Source organism: Phocoena phocoena, chromosome 14 (genome assembly GCF_963924675.1).
Source record: "Phocoena phocoena chromosome 14, mPhoPho1.1, whole genome shotgun sequence".
Classification (NCBI taxonomy): Eukaryota; Metazoa; Chordata; class Mammalia; order Artiodactyla; family Phocoenidae; genus Phocoena; species Phocoena phocoena.
This window is the reverse complement of record NC_089232.1, coordinates 9,196,094-9,211,100: the sequence shown is the minus strand read 5'-3', so window position 1 is coordinate 9,211,100 and position 15,007 is coordinate 9,196,094. Positions and strand designations below refer to the sequence as shown.

Sequence of the window (15,007 nt, the reverse complement as noted above, 5' to 3'; positions counted from 1 at the left end):
AAAGGATCAGCAAAGGAAAAAAAACAGAAGATAGAAAAATGCAGAGACAAACAGAGACAAATGAGAGGCAGGGATGGGAAAGAAATAAGAGGGAGAAGCGGAGAGAGGCAGAGAGCAGAGAGTGAAAAGGTGAGGAAAGAGCAATACTCACCAAAGAGACAGGAGGAGGTGCCGGGAGGAAGAGCTTTCCTCACCAGCATGTTTTGTGTCAGAAAAGCAGCAAACTGCGCTGGAATGAATCAGAAAGAATTACAGAATCACAGCCAGCCAGAGAAAGGAGAAAAAGAGAAGGAGTAAGAAAAAGGTATGAAAATGTTCTGGAAAATGGTCAACAGGGGCTTTTTCTGGAATTACCGCATGGGTTTGAACCTGACTCTGCCATTTAGCAGCACCAGGGAATCATCCATAAACGGAAGGTAATAAACGCACCTGCCTCGTGGGGCCACTGCCCACATTCCACGAGCAACAGCAAGCCAAGTGCCAAGAAGAGGGCGAGGCACGCAGTGAGGGCCCATAACCACGAGCTGTTCTCACTGCCCCACCTACGAGCTCTGCCGAAACCAGGCTGCTGTGCTGCGGCTCTCCTCCGTGGTGCTCTGGGTCCCATTTCGAACCTGGTGCACCAGTCAGCCTTCCAGAACTCCTTACAGTCTCCACTAATTATTGGCAAACTGCTGGCTCTCTCTTCATCAAAAGCCCAAGAAGACGACGCCCACTTGGAACCTGGCTCTGGCCACCACTGAAGAGGATGCAGGTCATGCGTGGACCCTAGGGGCCTGGCCTCCTTTTCATCTTCACCGACCCACTCACACTTCTGCTCCGTGTTAGCACCACCATATGGGCAACCTCGTAAGAGGCCTGGGTCTAAGTCCTGATCCTTTGGCTCCACTAAAAGAAACACAGGGGAAGAGAGCAGAGGAGCCTCCTGTCTCCTGCACGTCTCTCTACTTGACAGCCAGCTCTGGCTGCTGCCTCTGCCCAGGCACCTGAGACCCTCAGATGATACACGCTCCTGGATACATCACCAAACTCCAATGCCCAAGAGACCTCGCCTCAGGGCTGCCCAACTGGATCAAAGTGGGCCAGGGGTAGAGCCACTACTGCTCCCCTCCCCACCCACTGAACACGCCTTTTCCACAGCTTCTTACATTGTGCTGACTGTTCTCCAAACTCTAATTTCAACCAAACAAATGTTTCCCAGCCTAATCGAAAACCTATCTGCAGAGACTCCTGAAAAACTTGACTGGAAGTCCCAGTGTGGGAACCTTAACTCTTCAAGGGCGGGCACGACACCAGTGCAGTTGCCCTAGAATCTGATGAGCACGGCCAATCCTCTTGTCTGCGGGACCCGAAGAGCTCCCTGACTGCAGGAGAGGCTGGGCAGGGCCCGGAGTTGGTAAACAATTTGAGGCCGATATACGTGTAGTCAGCTCATAAAGCCTAACTTCCCCAAACACCAAGCCGAAGCTGTAATTAGTGGAACTATACAGTCACACTAATGTCACCTTCTGTGACATTTTACCCTTGAAAACAGCCCTCAGTATTTATTTCAACCTAATTTTGCCTGGACAGAAATGTCGGGAAAAAGCCGCAGATGCCAATACTTTGCAACTGCCACATGGCGTCAAGTGCAGAAGACAGAACCCAAGAGAGGCCACCGGGCCAGGCAGCTATACCTTGAGCCTGTTTGTGGGTCAGCACAGCCTCTGTCCGCTGCACGTGTCTCTTCAGCAGCTGAGTGCTTCCCATCTGACTGGACTTCTGGGCAGAGGCCACTGTGGTCACCTTGGTCTTGGGACTGGAGGTGGGGCTGCTGGACACACTGGAGAGATCCTGAGTAGATTAAGAAGGACAAGGGCCAAGCCAATGTCGTCCAGATTGACTGTCAATCGTCAAGTCCCCCTGGAATTCCCTGGTCAGGAATTCCCCTCGTAGGAACTCACAGGCCCACCAAGGCCAACAGGCATCCCCAGGAAGCGAAGGAACCAACTCTTCAGTCCCCATTCCCCAGCAAAAGCACTCCCTCCCTTTCCGCATTACCTCCGAGCCTGAGGGTGAGGCAGGTAGCTTGGCAGCTGGTGACGCAGGTCGACTGCCCCGCTCGGAGACCTCAAAGGCCAGGTCTCTGCGGGCCGCGTCCCGGGGCTTCTTCTTCTTCTCAGCATCTTGATCCCGAGGCTCAGAGCCCACGTGCCCCTCCGCGCGAGTGAGCACTCCAGTCAGGAAGTCCACTATCTCATCCTAGTGTAAAGAGGGGCCGAGGCCTCTGAGTCCTTGTCTGGAGAACAGGAACCACCCCGACAGTCCCGACTAAAATCGATTCACCTCAGCTTTGATGTCAGTTGCCGGTCCCTCCTACCACACAAAGCCTGGCACAAACCCCAGCCTCAGCCAAGGACCGGCAGAAGCCTGCGCCCTGCACCCGTGAGGCAGTACTCGGGGGTGGCCACGACTTACCACTCCTCCAATGAACCCTTCCTCCCCTAATGCTCTGCTCACGTCTTAGATCATTACTCTCTTTTCCCCCTCTCTCTTTCCCCCTTTCCTTTGCTTATGATTTAGGCCCAACAGAGGGCACAGTGGATACCCATCCTCCTTAGTCAAGAGGCTGCTGCCAACAAGACCGAGCCTAAAAGGTTACAGAAAGGCAAGCCTAGCTGAGAAAACCACATAAAGCTACTGTGTACCTGAATACATCTGTCCACCATGCTCTGAGTCAACCCTTCCGATTTCTTCTTTGCTTTGCTTATTCTAAGAGACAAAAAAGAGGAAATGTTTACTTCCCAAACATTCCACAGCACCATTTCTCTTCTGTGTTGGTTATTCTCTAGACCCAAGAAGGAAGACTATGTTAGCCCTCAGGCAGGTCTGCAGCCTCTCTGAACCTCAGTTTCCACATCTGCAAAATGGGGAACCATAACACCTCACTCATGGAGTTAACGGGGATGACACAAAACAACATTTGTAAAGAAACACAGAATACATGGAAAGTACCCAGGATGGTATACTTCAGAAGTCCTATATCTACAGCTTCACAGGTACACTCTATCTGATTGCTAAGACCTCATCTCGAGGCACCCCAACACAGACCCAAACCCTGAGATTACTGGGTGCTATTGAAAAGATTACTGGGTGCTATTGAAATGAAATTAGCAGGAGGGAAGGCAAGGTGGCCACAGGTTAGTTCTAAAGGGATGACAGAAACTGACCACAGCTGCTGCGTTCTCCTCTTTGAAAGCCAGCCTTAAACACCCCGGCTTCTGACTGGCGGTCTCAGCAGAGAGAGAAACAGGGCACCAAGTGACAGGATGAAGAACTACATTCTGAGCCTCCAAATTCTGAGACCCCGATTTACTGGTTGTAGGCCTCTGACCTTGGGTAACAATGCTCATTTTATGGATGAGGACAGAGTCCCAGAAGTTAAGTATTTTACCCAAGCTTCTTAGCAAGGGAGTCAAGACTAAATTGAGGTCTCCCAGTTCTCAGTCCAATGCTCTTGGCACCATGCAAATATGTCTCATAAGCAGCCTCACAACGTAACTCTCACTAAGGGTTACTTCCATTGCTCCCGCTCCCTCACCACGACTCAACACACAGTCTATTCTCCTATAGATAAGAATGTCTGAATTAGCAAGAAAGATAATGTATTTACAAGCAAACATTGCCTTGAGCATCAAGGGGTTAGATTCTAGGTCCACAAGAAGCTGTCAAATGACAAAGGCCAGGAGGACTTTGCCAAAGCATCTCTGGGTAAGAAACTGACAAGAGAGGTGGGAATAGGTACTCGCTTTAAGCTCTCCAGTTAAAGCACACAAATGAAGTTAATATCTAAGACTGAGCATATAAAAAAGGAGACCAGTAAATGATACAACCTCTTTTTCAGTACATTTCATAAAAACATAACTAAAGGCCCTACAGGCAACCAGCCTTGTAAGAGAAGAATGGCCATCTCAATGACTAAAGATGCCCTCCTGAAATCCTCTCCAGGGCTTCCCTGGTGGCACAGTGGTTAAGAATCCACCTGCCAATGCAGGGGACATGGGTTTGAGCCCTGGTCCGGGAAGATTTCACATGCTGCGGAGCAACTAAGCCCGTGCGCCACAACTACTGAAGCCCACGCGCCTAGAGCCCACGACCCACAACTACTGAGCCCGTGTGCCTAGAGCCCGTGCTCTGCAACAAGAGAAGCCACCAGAATGAGAAGCCCGCGCACCTCAACGAAGAGTAGCCCCTGCTCGCCACAACTAGAGAAAACCCACGTGCAGCAACAAAGACCCAACGCAGACAAAAATAAAATAAATTAAAAAATAAATAAATTTAAAATCCTCTCCAAACTTTGGCTGTTTATACTCCAAAATATATAAAAGGATGCTTAACACAAATAAAATCTATGTTCACATTCATCCTCAGTAAGGAACAAAACGTGAAGAAATGCCTACCCAAGTGAAAGCACAATGGCCAAGACTATAATTACAACATCTTAAAAGTATTTTCTCCCCACTAGATGACTGCTAACTACAAAGAGAAAAATAGGAACTTTACAATAGAGAAACCTGGCAGATGCTTCCTTGATCAAAGTTAACATCACCGGTAATAAGACACATCAACACCATGTAGCCCCTGAGGGGTGCACTGAGGGCACATCAGCTCCATAGCATTCCTGCCAAAAACGTGCACCCTCAACCTAATCATAAGAGAATGTCAAAAACCTAAATTGAGGGACCGTCTACAAAATAGAAGTCTTCAAAAGTGTCGAGGTCATGAAAGACAAAGACAGACTAAGGAACAGTACCAAATTAAAGGAGACTGAGGAGACAGGCAACCAACAGCAATGTGTGATCTGGATTTGAGCCTGGACCAGAAAAGAACGTTAGTGAGATAACTGATGAAATGTGAGTCTGTAGATTAGATAACAGTATCATATCCATGTTAATTTCCTGACTTCGATAATTACACTTTGGTTATATAAGATGTCAACACTTGGGAAATCTAGGTGAACAGTATAGGGAATTTCTTGGTACTAATTTTGCAACTTTTTAGAAATCTGAATTAGTTAAAAAAATTTTTTTTAAAGTTTTTGAATGCCCTCTTTTCACTGAACCAGGTTAGCTATAATTACATCACCACCTGATAAGCATCTCTCCAACATGGCACTCTTGCAGCTCTGGGCGAACCTACCCACCTGAGATTATCATCAGCTCCCCCAACCACCACCAAGCTGTTCTCAGCCCGAATCTTCTCCCGGAAGTCCTCCATGGCTTCAGGGTGACACTGCAGGGAATTCTGACCAATGACAAAGAGGACTGGAGTCTTCATATCCAAGAGGGGATCATCCACATCCTAAAACAGATCCAGGTTTACAGTCAGCCAGTGCATATTCACTGAGTACTGCCCCGGCAAGTATGCTCAAGAGAGTCAGCTGGGCAACTGCAGTCACTGAACAGCAGCTTGGGCGAGGCATGCACTCCCGTACTCTCACCTGCCAGTGACCCAGAAATCAGCCACACCCTGCGCTTACCCCTCTGGGGCCATCCACGGTAAGCAGAGGAAACCCAAGGCAGACAACTGCAGTGACGTATTCCATCACCGACACCTAGAAATAATGGCACGGTTTGTCTCAAGGTCAAATGACTTCACTGCAGCTACATCCTACCCAGAATCCTGGGGTGGTCCAGACCCACCAGCCAGTCCCACCTCCTCCCCCACTGTCACGACATAACCCCTAGGTGTACATAACTAGGTTAGGACATAACCCCTAGGTGCACCAGCCATAGTTGCAGCAGTAAGAGCAAAGAACACAAGATGTGCTGTTCTACCAGAAGCCACCACCTAGAGAACTGGGGCCCTCAGTGGACCCCAGAAGAGGGCTGAACCATAGGATGGGAAGTTTAATACTTCTTCCATCCTGGCAATTTGCGAGGCTAGAGTCCTCCCTTTTCCCTCCACTAATAGCAAATGCAATCAGGAGAACACAAATGTTGCTCTTTTCCCTTAAGTGAAGAAAATCTCTCCCTTTTGAACTTGATAGCTCCCAGACACCCCAAATTTCTTAGAGCAGTTGCTGACAGGGTACTGCCATCCTTGGGACCAGAGAGTACCGGGAGATAGCCTTCTTCCTTTCACACCCCTAGATGTCACTTACGCTACATGAAGCAGCACAGACTTTGCTTACTTGATCCACTTGAGAATTGGGGCTTTGGACAGGTCGGAGGCACTTATACAAACTAATATACATGCAAGTGTATGTAAAATAATAAAGAAAAGGTTCTCTGATGCCTTGGAAAGGGAAAGAACACGAACACAACATGAAATTACAGAGCTATTAAAATTTTTGCTGGCTACAATTATTGTTTTGTTTTGTTTTGTTTAGGTGGGAGAATAGTACTTATGTCTAGGGGGAGAAAGAAAAAAATTTTTTCAGAGATACATGCTGAAATATATATATATAAACACAATGATATGAACATTTGAGATTTTCTTCAAAATAACTGGAGGAGACTGAAAGTAGGCAGAGGTAAGATGAAAAAAGCTTGGCTATGAGCTGATCACTGGCAAAGCTGGGTGAGGGGCCCAAGGGGTTTATTATACTAGTCTATCCTCCCTTTCAATTTCTGCTTTTTTCCACAATAAAGTTAAAAAGTAAGGTTTGTAGGCAAAGCATCTAGCACAGTGTTCTGGAACACCAGAAAGCGCGCAACAGTCACTATCATCGCGCTGGGCAGCAGCAGTAGTCTATCTCAGGACAACCTCCAAATAAGATGGGGATTACTTACGTGACAGGCCACCAAGGCTCCTGTATTCCAGCCAATCAAGATAATGGGCTTGTGCGGGAAATGGCTGTGAATCTTTGTGGGAAGAGAAAGAAGACAGTAAGACTGGAGGCCACAGATTGGTGCAGAATGTTGGCTGTGCCACAGTGAACTGCAATAGGGACGCTCTCACCTCCAGCACTTTGCTTCGCACCGCCCCAATCATGTGCTCCAGACACTGCAGAACCCCTACTCCACTACCGTTGTTCAGCAGATGCGTGGCAACAGGGACGACCTAAAGGAAAGAGTGGCAGCCATGAGAGCAGAGCTACGTTTCAAGTCTCCTCTCAAGTCTGCTTAACCTGCCTAAATCCCTTCAACCTCGGATAAGCACCACTGGCATTCTAGACAAAAAGAGACCTGGGGGACGCTCCACGCTTAAGTTCACCCGTTTTGGGTTTTCCCTGGTGGCGCAGTGGTTAAGACTCCATGCTCCCAAAGCAGGGGGCTGGGGTTCGATCCCTGGTCAGGGAACTAGATCCCATATGCATGCCTCAACAAAGGACCCCACGAGCTACAACAAAGGAGCCTGCCTGCCACAACTAAGACCCAGTGCAACCAAATAAATATATTTAAAAAAAAAAAAAAAAAAAGTTCACCCGTTTTGACCCCCTCTTCCTTTCTGTCTGCTCGATCCTCCCCAGGAGGAGTTCCTCCCGCCCAGTACGTACCTTGCCTAAGCAGGACAGCTGGGACTGCCAGAAGCGGTGGCGGCGCGAGGTGGGGAACACGGAGCTGGAGGGCCCGGAGGAGGCAATGAGAATGAGAGGAGAGCCGGGGAGTTTGCTCTAAGGAGAAAGACCCCACCAGAGAGCCAGTGAGTGAGAGGTGCTCCTCCATGGAACCCCAATACCTTTCTTATCCCAACCAATGCTAATTTGCTCAGGAAACTACGTTAAGCACTACACCCAGCCAGTTATTAATGAAAGCAGTTAAACAAGCCATTATCCTCTTGCCAAAGTTCTAAGACTGGATTCTAAAAACAATTTCATGGGCCACAGTTAAGTCCAACTTACTGGCTTATTATGAGAGAGCACTCCCACAGCGGGGTCCCAGGGCCTCTTCAGTAGGAGGGACAAGGCCTCAGCTCCAGCAGCCCCGGTCTTCGTGTTGGACGACACGAGCATCCGGTCAATCAAGGTAGGGATCTAGAAGCAAGGGAGAGCAAAGATGCTTCCAGCATGAAGTAGGAGACCCCACCACCAGGATCAGGTGGGAGGACACGGCCCCACTATGAGCCGAGGAGATTTCAACTACACCTCTCAAACTTTCCTCACGAGAGAAAGTACAAATCAGAGCATGGCTGAAAAATATGCCTCCCATCACATTAAAGATAATTGGATACAGTCCTCTGGAAACCAATCTGGTGACACGCATCAAGAGACTTAAACTTATTCTTATCCCTTTCTTAACAACCTGTATCAGAAATCCACACACACACACACACACACACACACACACACACACGGGGGGGGGGCTGGGGGGTAAGCAAAAGACAAATTCACTCTCAATAATAGTCAAAAAGTGGACACAACATAAAGGCATATACAAGGAAGTGGTTAAGCAAATTATCTACATAATTAGGTATTATGGGTTAATTTTAAATATTTAAAACAATTTGTAATAACATAGGGAAATAATTTGCTAAAACGTTAAAGGTAAAACAGAATACATAAAAATTATCTCTACTCAGAAAAAATACTACAAGAAAATATGCCAAAAGGTTAATAATGAACTTTATGGTTATGAATTTTTTTCCTTTTCAGACATGTGTATTTTCTAAATTTCCTCAGTGAACACCAGTTGATTTTATAAATTAAAAACAAAACTCTGCACTTACTTCTAGAATACTGCCTTCAAACTGTGGTGTGTTAAAAAAAAATATGTTATTGTGCCCCAAATAATATATCCTACTATACTGTGTATACAGTTGACCCTTGAACAACACGGGGTTGGGTGCCAAACCCCCATTCAGTCGAAAAGCTGTGTATAACTTTACAGTTTGCCCTACGTATCAGTGGTTCCACATTACACCATTACGATTTACCAAAAACGTGACCTCACAGATGTGTAAATATAGGTTTCAGACATGCTGATGCTTACACCGAGAAGAATTATCTGTGTGAATCCCATACTACCCACAAGAGGTCAAAATGACCTAGGGGAAAGGAAAGATTTTTAACTGCTAGAGGTAGTTTTCAGAAAAATAAACTTTTTGAGAAACTGGAGAATAAAAACTACTACAGTGATGCAGGCTGTAAAAGTTCAGTCCACAGCTAACATCGTACTCAACAGTGAAAACCTGAAAGCTTTTCCTCTAAGATCAGGAACAAGACAAGGATGCCCACTCGCACCACTTTTATTCAGCATGGTACTGGAAGTCCAAGCTAGAACGATTAGGCAAGAAAAAGAAAGGAAAGGCATCCTTTCCGTTAGATTTAGAAAGAAGTAAAACTGACACTATTTGTAGATGACATCATATTATACAGAGCAAACCCTAGACTCAACCAAAAACAACCATTAGAATAAACGAATTCAGTGAAGTTGCAGGATACAAAATCAATATACAAAAATCTGCTGCATTTCTATACACTAATAGAGAAATTAAGAAAACTTTCTCGTTTACAACAGCATCAAAAAGAATAAAATACCTAGGATTAAATTTAACCAATTAAATTTAACCAAGGAGGTGAAAGACCTGTACACTGAATCTAAGACATTAATGAAAGAAACTAAGACACAAATAAATGGAAAGATATTCTGTGCTCACAGACTGGAAAAAGTAATATTGTTAAAATGTCCATACCACCCAAAGCAATCTACTGTACAAATTCAATGCAATCCCTATCAAAATTCCAGGGGCATTTTTCACAGAAATAGAACAAACAATCCTAAAATTTGTATGGAACCACAAAAGACCCTGAATAGCCAAAGCAATCTTGAGAACAAAGAACGAGGCTGGAGGCATCATGCTTCTTGATTTCAAACTATTTTACAAAGTTATAGTAATCAAAACAGCATGGCATCGGCATAAAAACAGAATCACAGATGAATGGAACAGAGTAGAGAGCCTAGAAATAAACGCATGCATATATGGTCAATTAATTTACAACAAAGGAGCCAAGAACTTACAGTGGGGAAAGGACAGTCTCTTCAATAAATGGTGTTGGGAAAACTGAACAGCTACATGCAAAAGAATGAAACTGGACCACTGTATTACATCATACACAAAAATTAATTCAGAAAGGATTAAAGACTTGAATGAAGATCTGAAACCATAAAACTGCTAGAAGAAAACATAGGCAGTAAGCTCTTTGACATTAGTCTTGGCAATGATTTTTTGGATCTGACACCAAAAGTAAAGGCAGCAAAAGCAAAAATAAACAAGTGGGACTACAAACTGAAAAGCTTCTGCATAGCAAAGGAAAACATCAACAAAATGAAAAAGCAACCTATTGAATGGGAGAAAATATTCGCAAATCATGTATCTGATAGGGGGTTAATATTCAAAACACATGAAGAACTCATGCAACTCAACATCAACAAAATAAACAATCTGGTTAAAAAATGGGCAGATCTGAATAGACATTTTTCCAAAGAAGATATACAGATGACCAACAGGTACACGAAAAGATGCTCAACATTATTAATCATAAGGGAAATACAAATCAAAACCAAAATGAGGTATCATCTCACACCTGTTAGAATGGCTATTATCAAAAAGACAAGCATTAACAAATTTTGGCAAGGATGTGGAGAAAAGGGAACCCCTGTGCACGTTGGTGAGAATGTAAATTGGTGCAGCTACTACAAAAATCAGTAAGGATGTTCCTCAAAAAATTAAAAATAGAACTATCATATAATCCAGCAATTCCACTTCCGTGTATTTATCTGAAGAAAACAACAGTAACTCAAAAAGATGTATACACCCCCATGTTCACTGCAGCATTAAGTACAATAGGCAAGATATGGAAACAACCTAAGTGTCCACTGATGGATGATGGATAAAGAAAATGTGGCATATGTATATATGCCACGTTTTCTACACACACACACACACACACACGAATATTATTCAGCCATAAAAAAGAAGGAAATCTTGCCATTTTCGAAAACATGGATGGACCCTGAGAGCACTGTGCTAAGTGAAGTTAAGTCAGACAGGGAAACATAAATACCGTATGATCTCACTTGTATGTGGAATCTAAAGAAAAACAAACAAAACAAAAAACGAAACTCATAGATACAAAGAACAGACTGGTGGTTGCCAGAGGGAGGGGGTGGAGGATAGTGAAATGGGTAAAAGGGATCAAAAAGTACAAAATAAATAAAGCCATGGAATGTAACGTACAGCATGGTGACTACAGTTAATAACACTGTTTTCCAGATTTGAAAGACGCTAAGAGAGTAGATCTTAAAAATTCTCATCATAAGAAAAAAAAAATGTAACTATGTGTGGTGACATATGTTAACTAGACTTATTGTGGTGATCATCTAGCAATACATACAAATATCAAATCATTATACTATATACTTGAAACTAATATAATGCTATGTCAATTATACTTCAATTAAAATAAAAAATGCAAAGATAGGACAAGAAGATAAGCTGTTCCAGGCAATGATAAGCAAGGACAGTGATCCTAATTTTGAAAGAGCAAGACTAAAAAGGCTTCTGTACAAGAAATGAGGGGAGGGACTTCCCTGCTGGCGCAGTGCTTAAGAATCCGCCTGCCAATGCAGGGGACTCGGGATCAAGCCCTGGTCCAGGAAGATCCCATATACCGCGGGGCAACTAGGCCCGTGCACCACAACTACTGAAGCCCACACGCCTAGAGCCCGTGCTCCGCAACAAGAGAAGCCACCGCAATGAGAAGCCCGCGCACCGCAACGAAGAGTAGCTCCTGCTCGCTGCAACTAGAGAAAGCCTGAGCGCAGCAATGAAGACCCAACGCAGCCAAAAATAAATAAATAAATAAAATTTAAAAAACAAAAGAAATGAGGGGAATATAACCATGCGACTTTCTCAGTTTAATTCAGGAAACAAATGTTTACGCAACGCAACACTGCTGTTACAAGACACCAGCCTAGAGCTTACTGCAAAGGAATTTAATCTACAAGGGTTAATGAAGCAAGCACACAAACAACAAAAGAGGAGGGGCTGATAAGTGCCATAAAGAAAAATAAGCCTCACACTATGATTCAAACCATCTAGCAGAGAAGAGGGAAGCAAGCAGGCAATTTTCATCTGACGATGTGAAGTGAGATGCACTCTGAAGAATTCTAACAGAAGACGGGGGAAAGCCTTCTAATCAGAGACACCAGATATAAGCAAGAAAGACCAGGGCTTATTCTGGGCACAGATGGCCTGAAGTCGAGAATTTGAGCAAGGAAGTAGGAGGACGAGGACGTAAGGCTAGTAACGAAGGCTAGGGCCCAACTGCAAAGGATCTTCACCCTAAACTGGCCATTTCTTGTAACTTACTTTGTCACTGTGAGCCACTCAACACCTTGAGGTAGAGGATCTGACTGAATTAGACTTTAAAAGCTTTTATCTGGCAGTAATAAGAGTATACCTCTCAAATGACAAAGCCTTGAAACTCACTTTCTGTAAATAAGAATACTTAGAAATAATTAATCAATAACCAACTTCTCTGCTTGGAGCCAGGCAGACCAAGCATCCCTGGTCTCTCCAGCACTGCATCTCTCTCAGCAGACAATGAAGAGGCTAGGGTCTATACCTTCTCTGCTCCCCTTACAATAGGTCTGGTGGTGAAAGTAGCTGGGCCAAGAGCACGATCCCATCCACCTACATTTTCATCCAGCAGGAACATTAGAAGTTGTGGGAAACAACCTAAGTATTTGCTGTGAATCTGAGAGTCGTGGGAACATAAGAGCCTGAACGGAGACGAACCACTAAGAGCAGAGCCTCAAGCGGACAGTGGCTCACAGTCTGGGACCCTGCTGACTGTGTGTCCTCTGCCATTCCAGCTAACCTACACCATGACCTAGAAGCAGGGCCAGGCAGCATGCACTGTGCACACCTGTGGAGTCCCGCCAGTGGTCCGTCATGCTCAATAAACCTGAACACCACTCACACCACTTCATTCACATGGGAACATCCAGACAGTGACTTCAGTGGGGGAGCAGGGCAAACTTCTTTATGAGGGAAATGACCTCCAAGGCATACTGGCCATGCAACGTAAGGCAGAGAAGTGGGCTCTGGGCACTACTAATACTCATCCCTTAGGGGATATTCACCAATGCCGTACTCTTCCCATACGTAGAATGCTGTGGAGAACATTTAAAACGCCTGAAATACTCACAAGCCACTGTTCTCGGCCAGGGGCCTGTCGTGGCTCCACACCCACCCTGTGCCCATGCCTGCCCCCTATTCACCTCCTGGGCCAGGGTCTCCACTGCCGAGGGGCAGCACAGGGGGAATTCTGGGACTATCTTTTCTTTTGTCTCTTTCTCCACTAGAAAATAAGCTCCATCAGAGTAGACAGCATTTCTGTCTTGCTCATCCCAGTGCCTGGCACATTATAGGCACAAAATAGTTGAATGTATAAATTAATGTCAAATTTCCTACCATGCATTTCATTAACACATCTGGTCCTGAGTTTTGTTTTATTTCCACACTAAGCCAGTCTTCTTTTGCTTTCAAACAAACTCAGCAACCTTCAAGTAACAAACAGGCAGGAAACAATAAGTCTGGAAATTGGGGGAATATGGCTGGGGAAAGCTGTTGGCTAGGTAAATTATAGCAACAAAGCAGGCCAGCTTCCTGCAAAGGAGAAGAAAACCACTTTAAAAAAAAAAAGGTCAAGAACTGAAGTAATCCAAGTTGCCCGAGGCCATTCTGTATTGGAGCAAAACACTAAAAATGATGGTACCACTTTTAAATCATTAACAGTTACTGTGGGTTTCCTATGTGCCAAACTTCGTGGCAAGCATTCTATCTCGATTAATGCATTTTCACAAAAATCCTAGATAGGTATTAGTATCAGCCATGTTTTTAGAGATGAGGAAATTGAGACACTAATCCAAGATTACACAGCTAATCAGTAATCAAGATGAGATCAGCCAGGCAGTCTGCCCCCAGAACCTGTACTCCAATCACACCGAACACAGCCCAGTGCAGGAACTGCAACCAAAATAAAGTGCAATCATGAAGAAAAACAGTATAACTTTGTGCAATACCGTCTAAGTAAGAAAGCAGGGAAGGTTAACGATACGCTTTATAAAGAGTGATTGAAGTGAAAGTGCTGCTACCGAAGGCTCGTCACGATGAGGAGAGACCGAGGCATCACATCACGGTTGCTCCCTGCTCCGGAACACCTCCCCACGCGCCCCCACACTCTCAGCACCACGGGTCTGCTTCCTGCCCGGCTCTCAACGCCCCTCCCTGGTAAACCCCTCATCTTCTCCTTTCTCACCTCACCTCAGACCACAAGCTGCAGGGCTGCAGAGGCTAAACATGTTCTCTGGTTTTCAGGAGGGCTAGAGACATTTACGCCTGGTGAAGACACGAAATGATATCATGTCTCCTATTTTTGATAACAAACCTGTTAGCTTCAGTCATGCCCTCCAGGCTGACCAGGCAATGACCTCGCCCAACCCCACCTCCTGAACCCACAGCGGAGGCTGGCTACCCCAGGACAGGGCAGACGGCAATCACGGCCTCACCTTCCCTTTCAGTGTCTGCAAAGCATCCAGGTAGGCGGCCAGCATGGGCAGACTCAAGGTCTCCACCAGGGTGGTGTGCAGCCACTGGACCAGCTTGGTGTCCCAGCTCACACTCGCCAGAGCTTGCCGCACTCTCCTTGCACACTTGTCCACGGCAACACGGCGCAGCACTGGCTCGTTACAAGCCTGAGAGGTGTAAGTGGGGGGACAAAGTATGAGGGCCACCTTGTTAGCAACGTGGGGTGGGGGTGGGGGGAGCGGGGTGAGGTCAGCTAGCCCGTGAGGCCCGAACTATGGGGAGCCCACGGTGGGCAGGCTTCTAGAGTCTTACCCCTTCGTTGGCCAAGCGGGCAAGCCGATCAGACTGCAGGGCTTTGAGGATCTTGTTGAATAGCTTGTTCTGGGCCATTGTCCAGCCAGTCCTATAAGAGAAACTCTGAGGAATTAAAGTCAAACCCTGGGGATGCTCGCCATGCACGTACACTGTACAAAGAAGATTATGTCATGTA

General features: G+C 45.6%; 1 protein-coding gene across 4 annotated transcripts in view; it reads right to left on the bottom strand.

Annotated features, from left to right (window-relative positions):
* KANSL3 (KAT8 regulatory NSL complex subunit 3) overlaps positions 1-15,007 on the bottom strand; it is a 38,394-nt gene that overhangs the window by 9,923 nt on the left and 13,464 nt on the right. For 2 of the 4 annotated variants that reach the window (XM_065890660.1, XM_065890658.1), the window contains exons 3-14: positions 14,830-14,920; positions 14,499-14,684; positions 7,826-7,957; positions 7,481-7,597; positions 6,943-7,044; positions 6,774-6,845; positions 5,519-5,593; positions 5,183-5,340; positions 2,688-2,751; positions 2,041-2,241; positions 1,677-1,833; positions 152-229 (exon numbers count right to left, since the gene is read on the bottom strand). In XM_065890660.1, coding sequence (XP_065746732.1) covers positions 152-229; positions 1,677-1,833; positions 2,041-2,241; positions 2,688-2,751; positions 5,183-5,340; positions 5,519-5,593; positions 6,774-6,845; positions 6,943-7,044; positions 7,481-7,597; positions 7,826-7,957; positions 14,499-14,684; positions 14,830-14,920 — 1,433 coding nt within the window. Of the gene's footprint in view, positions 1-151; positions 230-1,676; positions 1,834-2,040; positions 2,242-2,687; positions 2,752-5,182; positions 5,341-5,518; positions 5,594-6,773; positions 6,846-6,942; positions 7,045-7,480; positions 7,598-7,825; positions 7,958-14,498; positions 14,685-14,829; positions 14,921-15,007 lie in introns of those variants that run through there. The other 2 variants (XM_065890659.1, XM_065890661.1) reach the window with 2 other exon arrangements.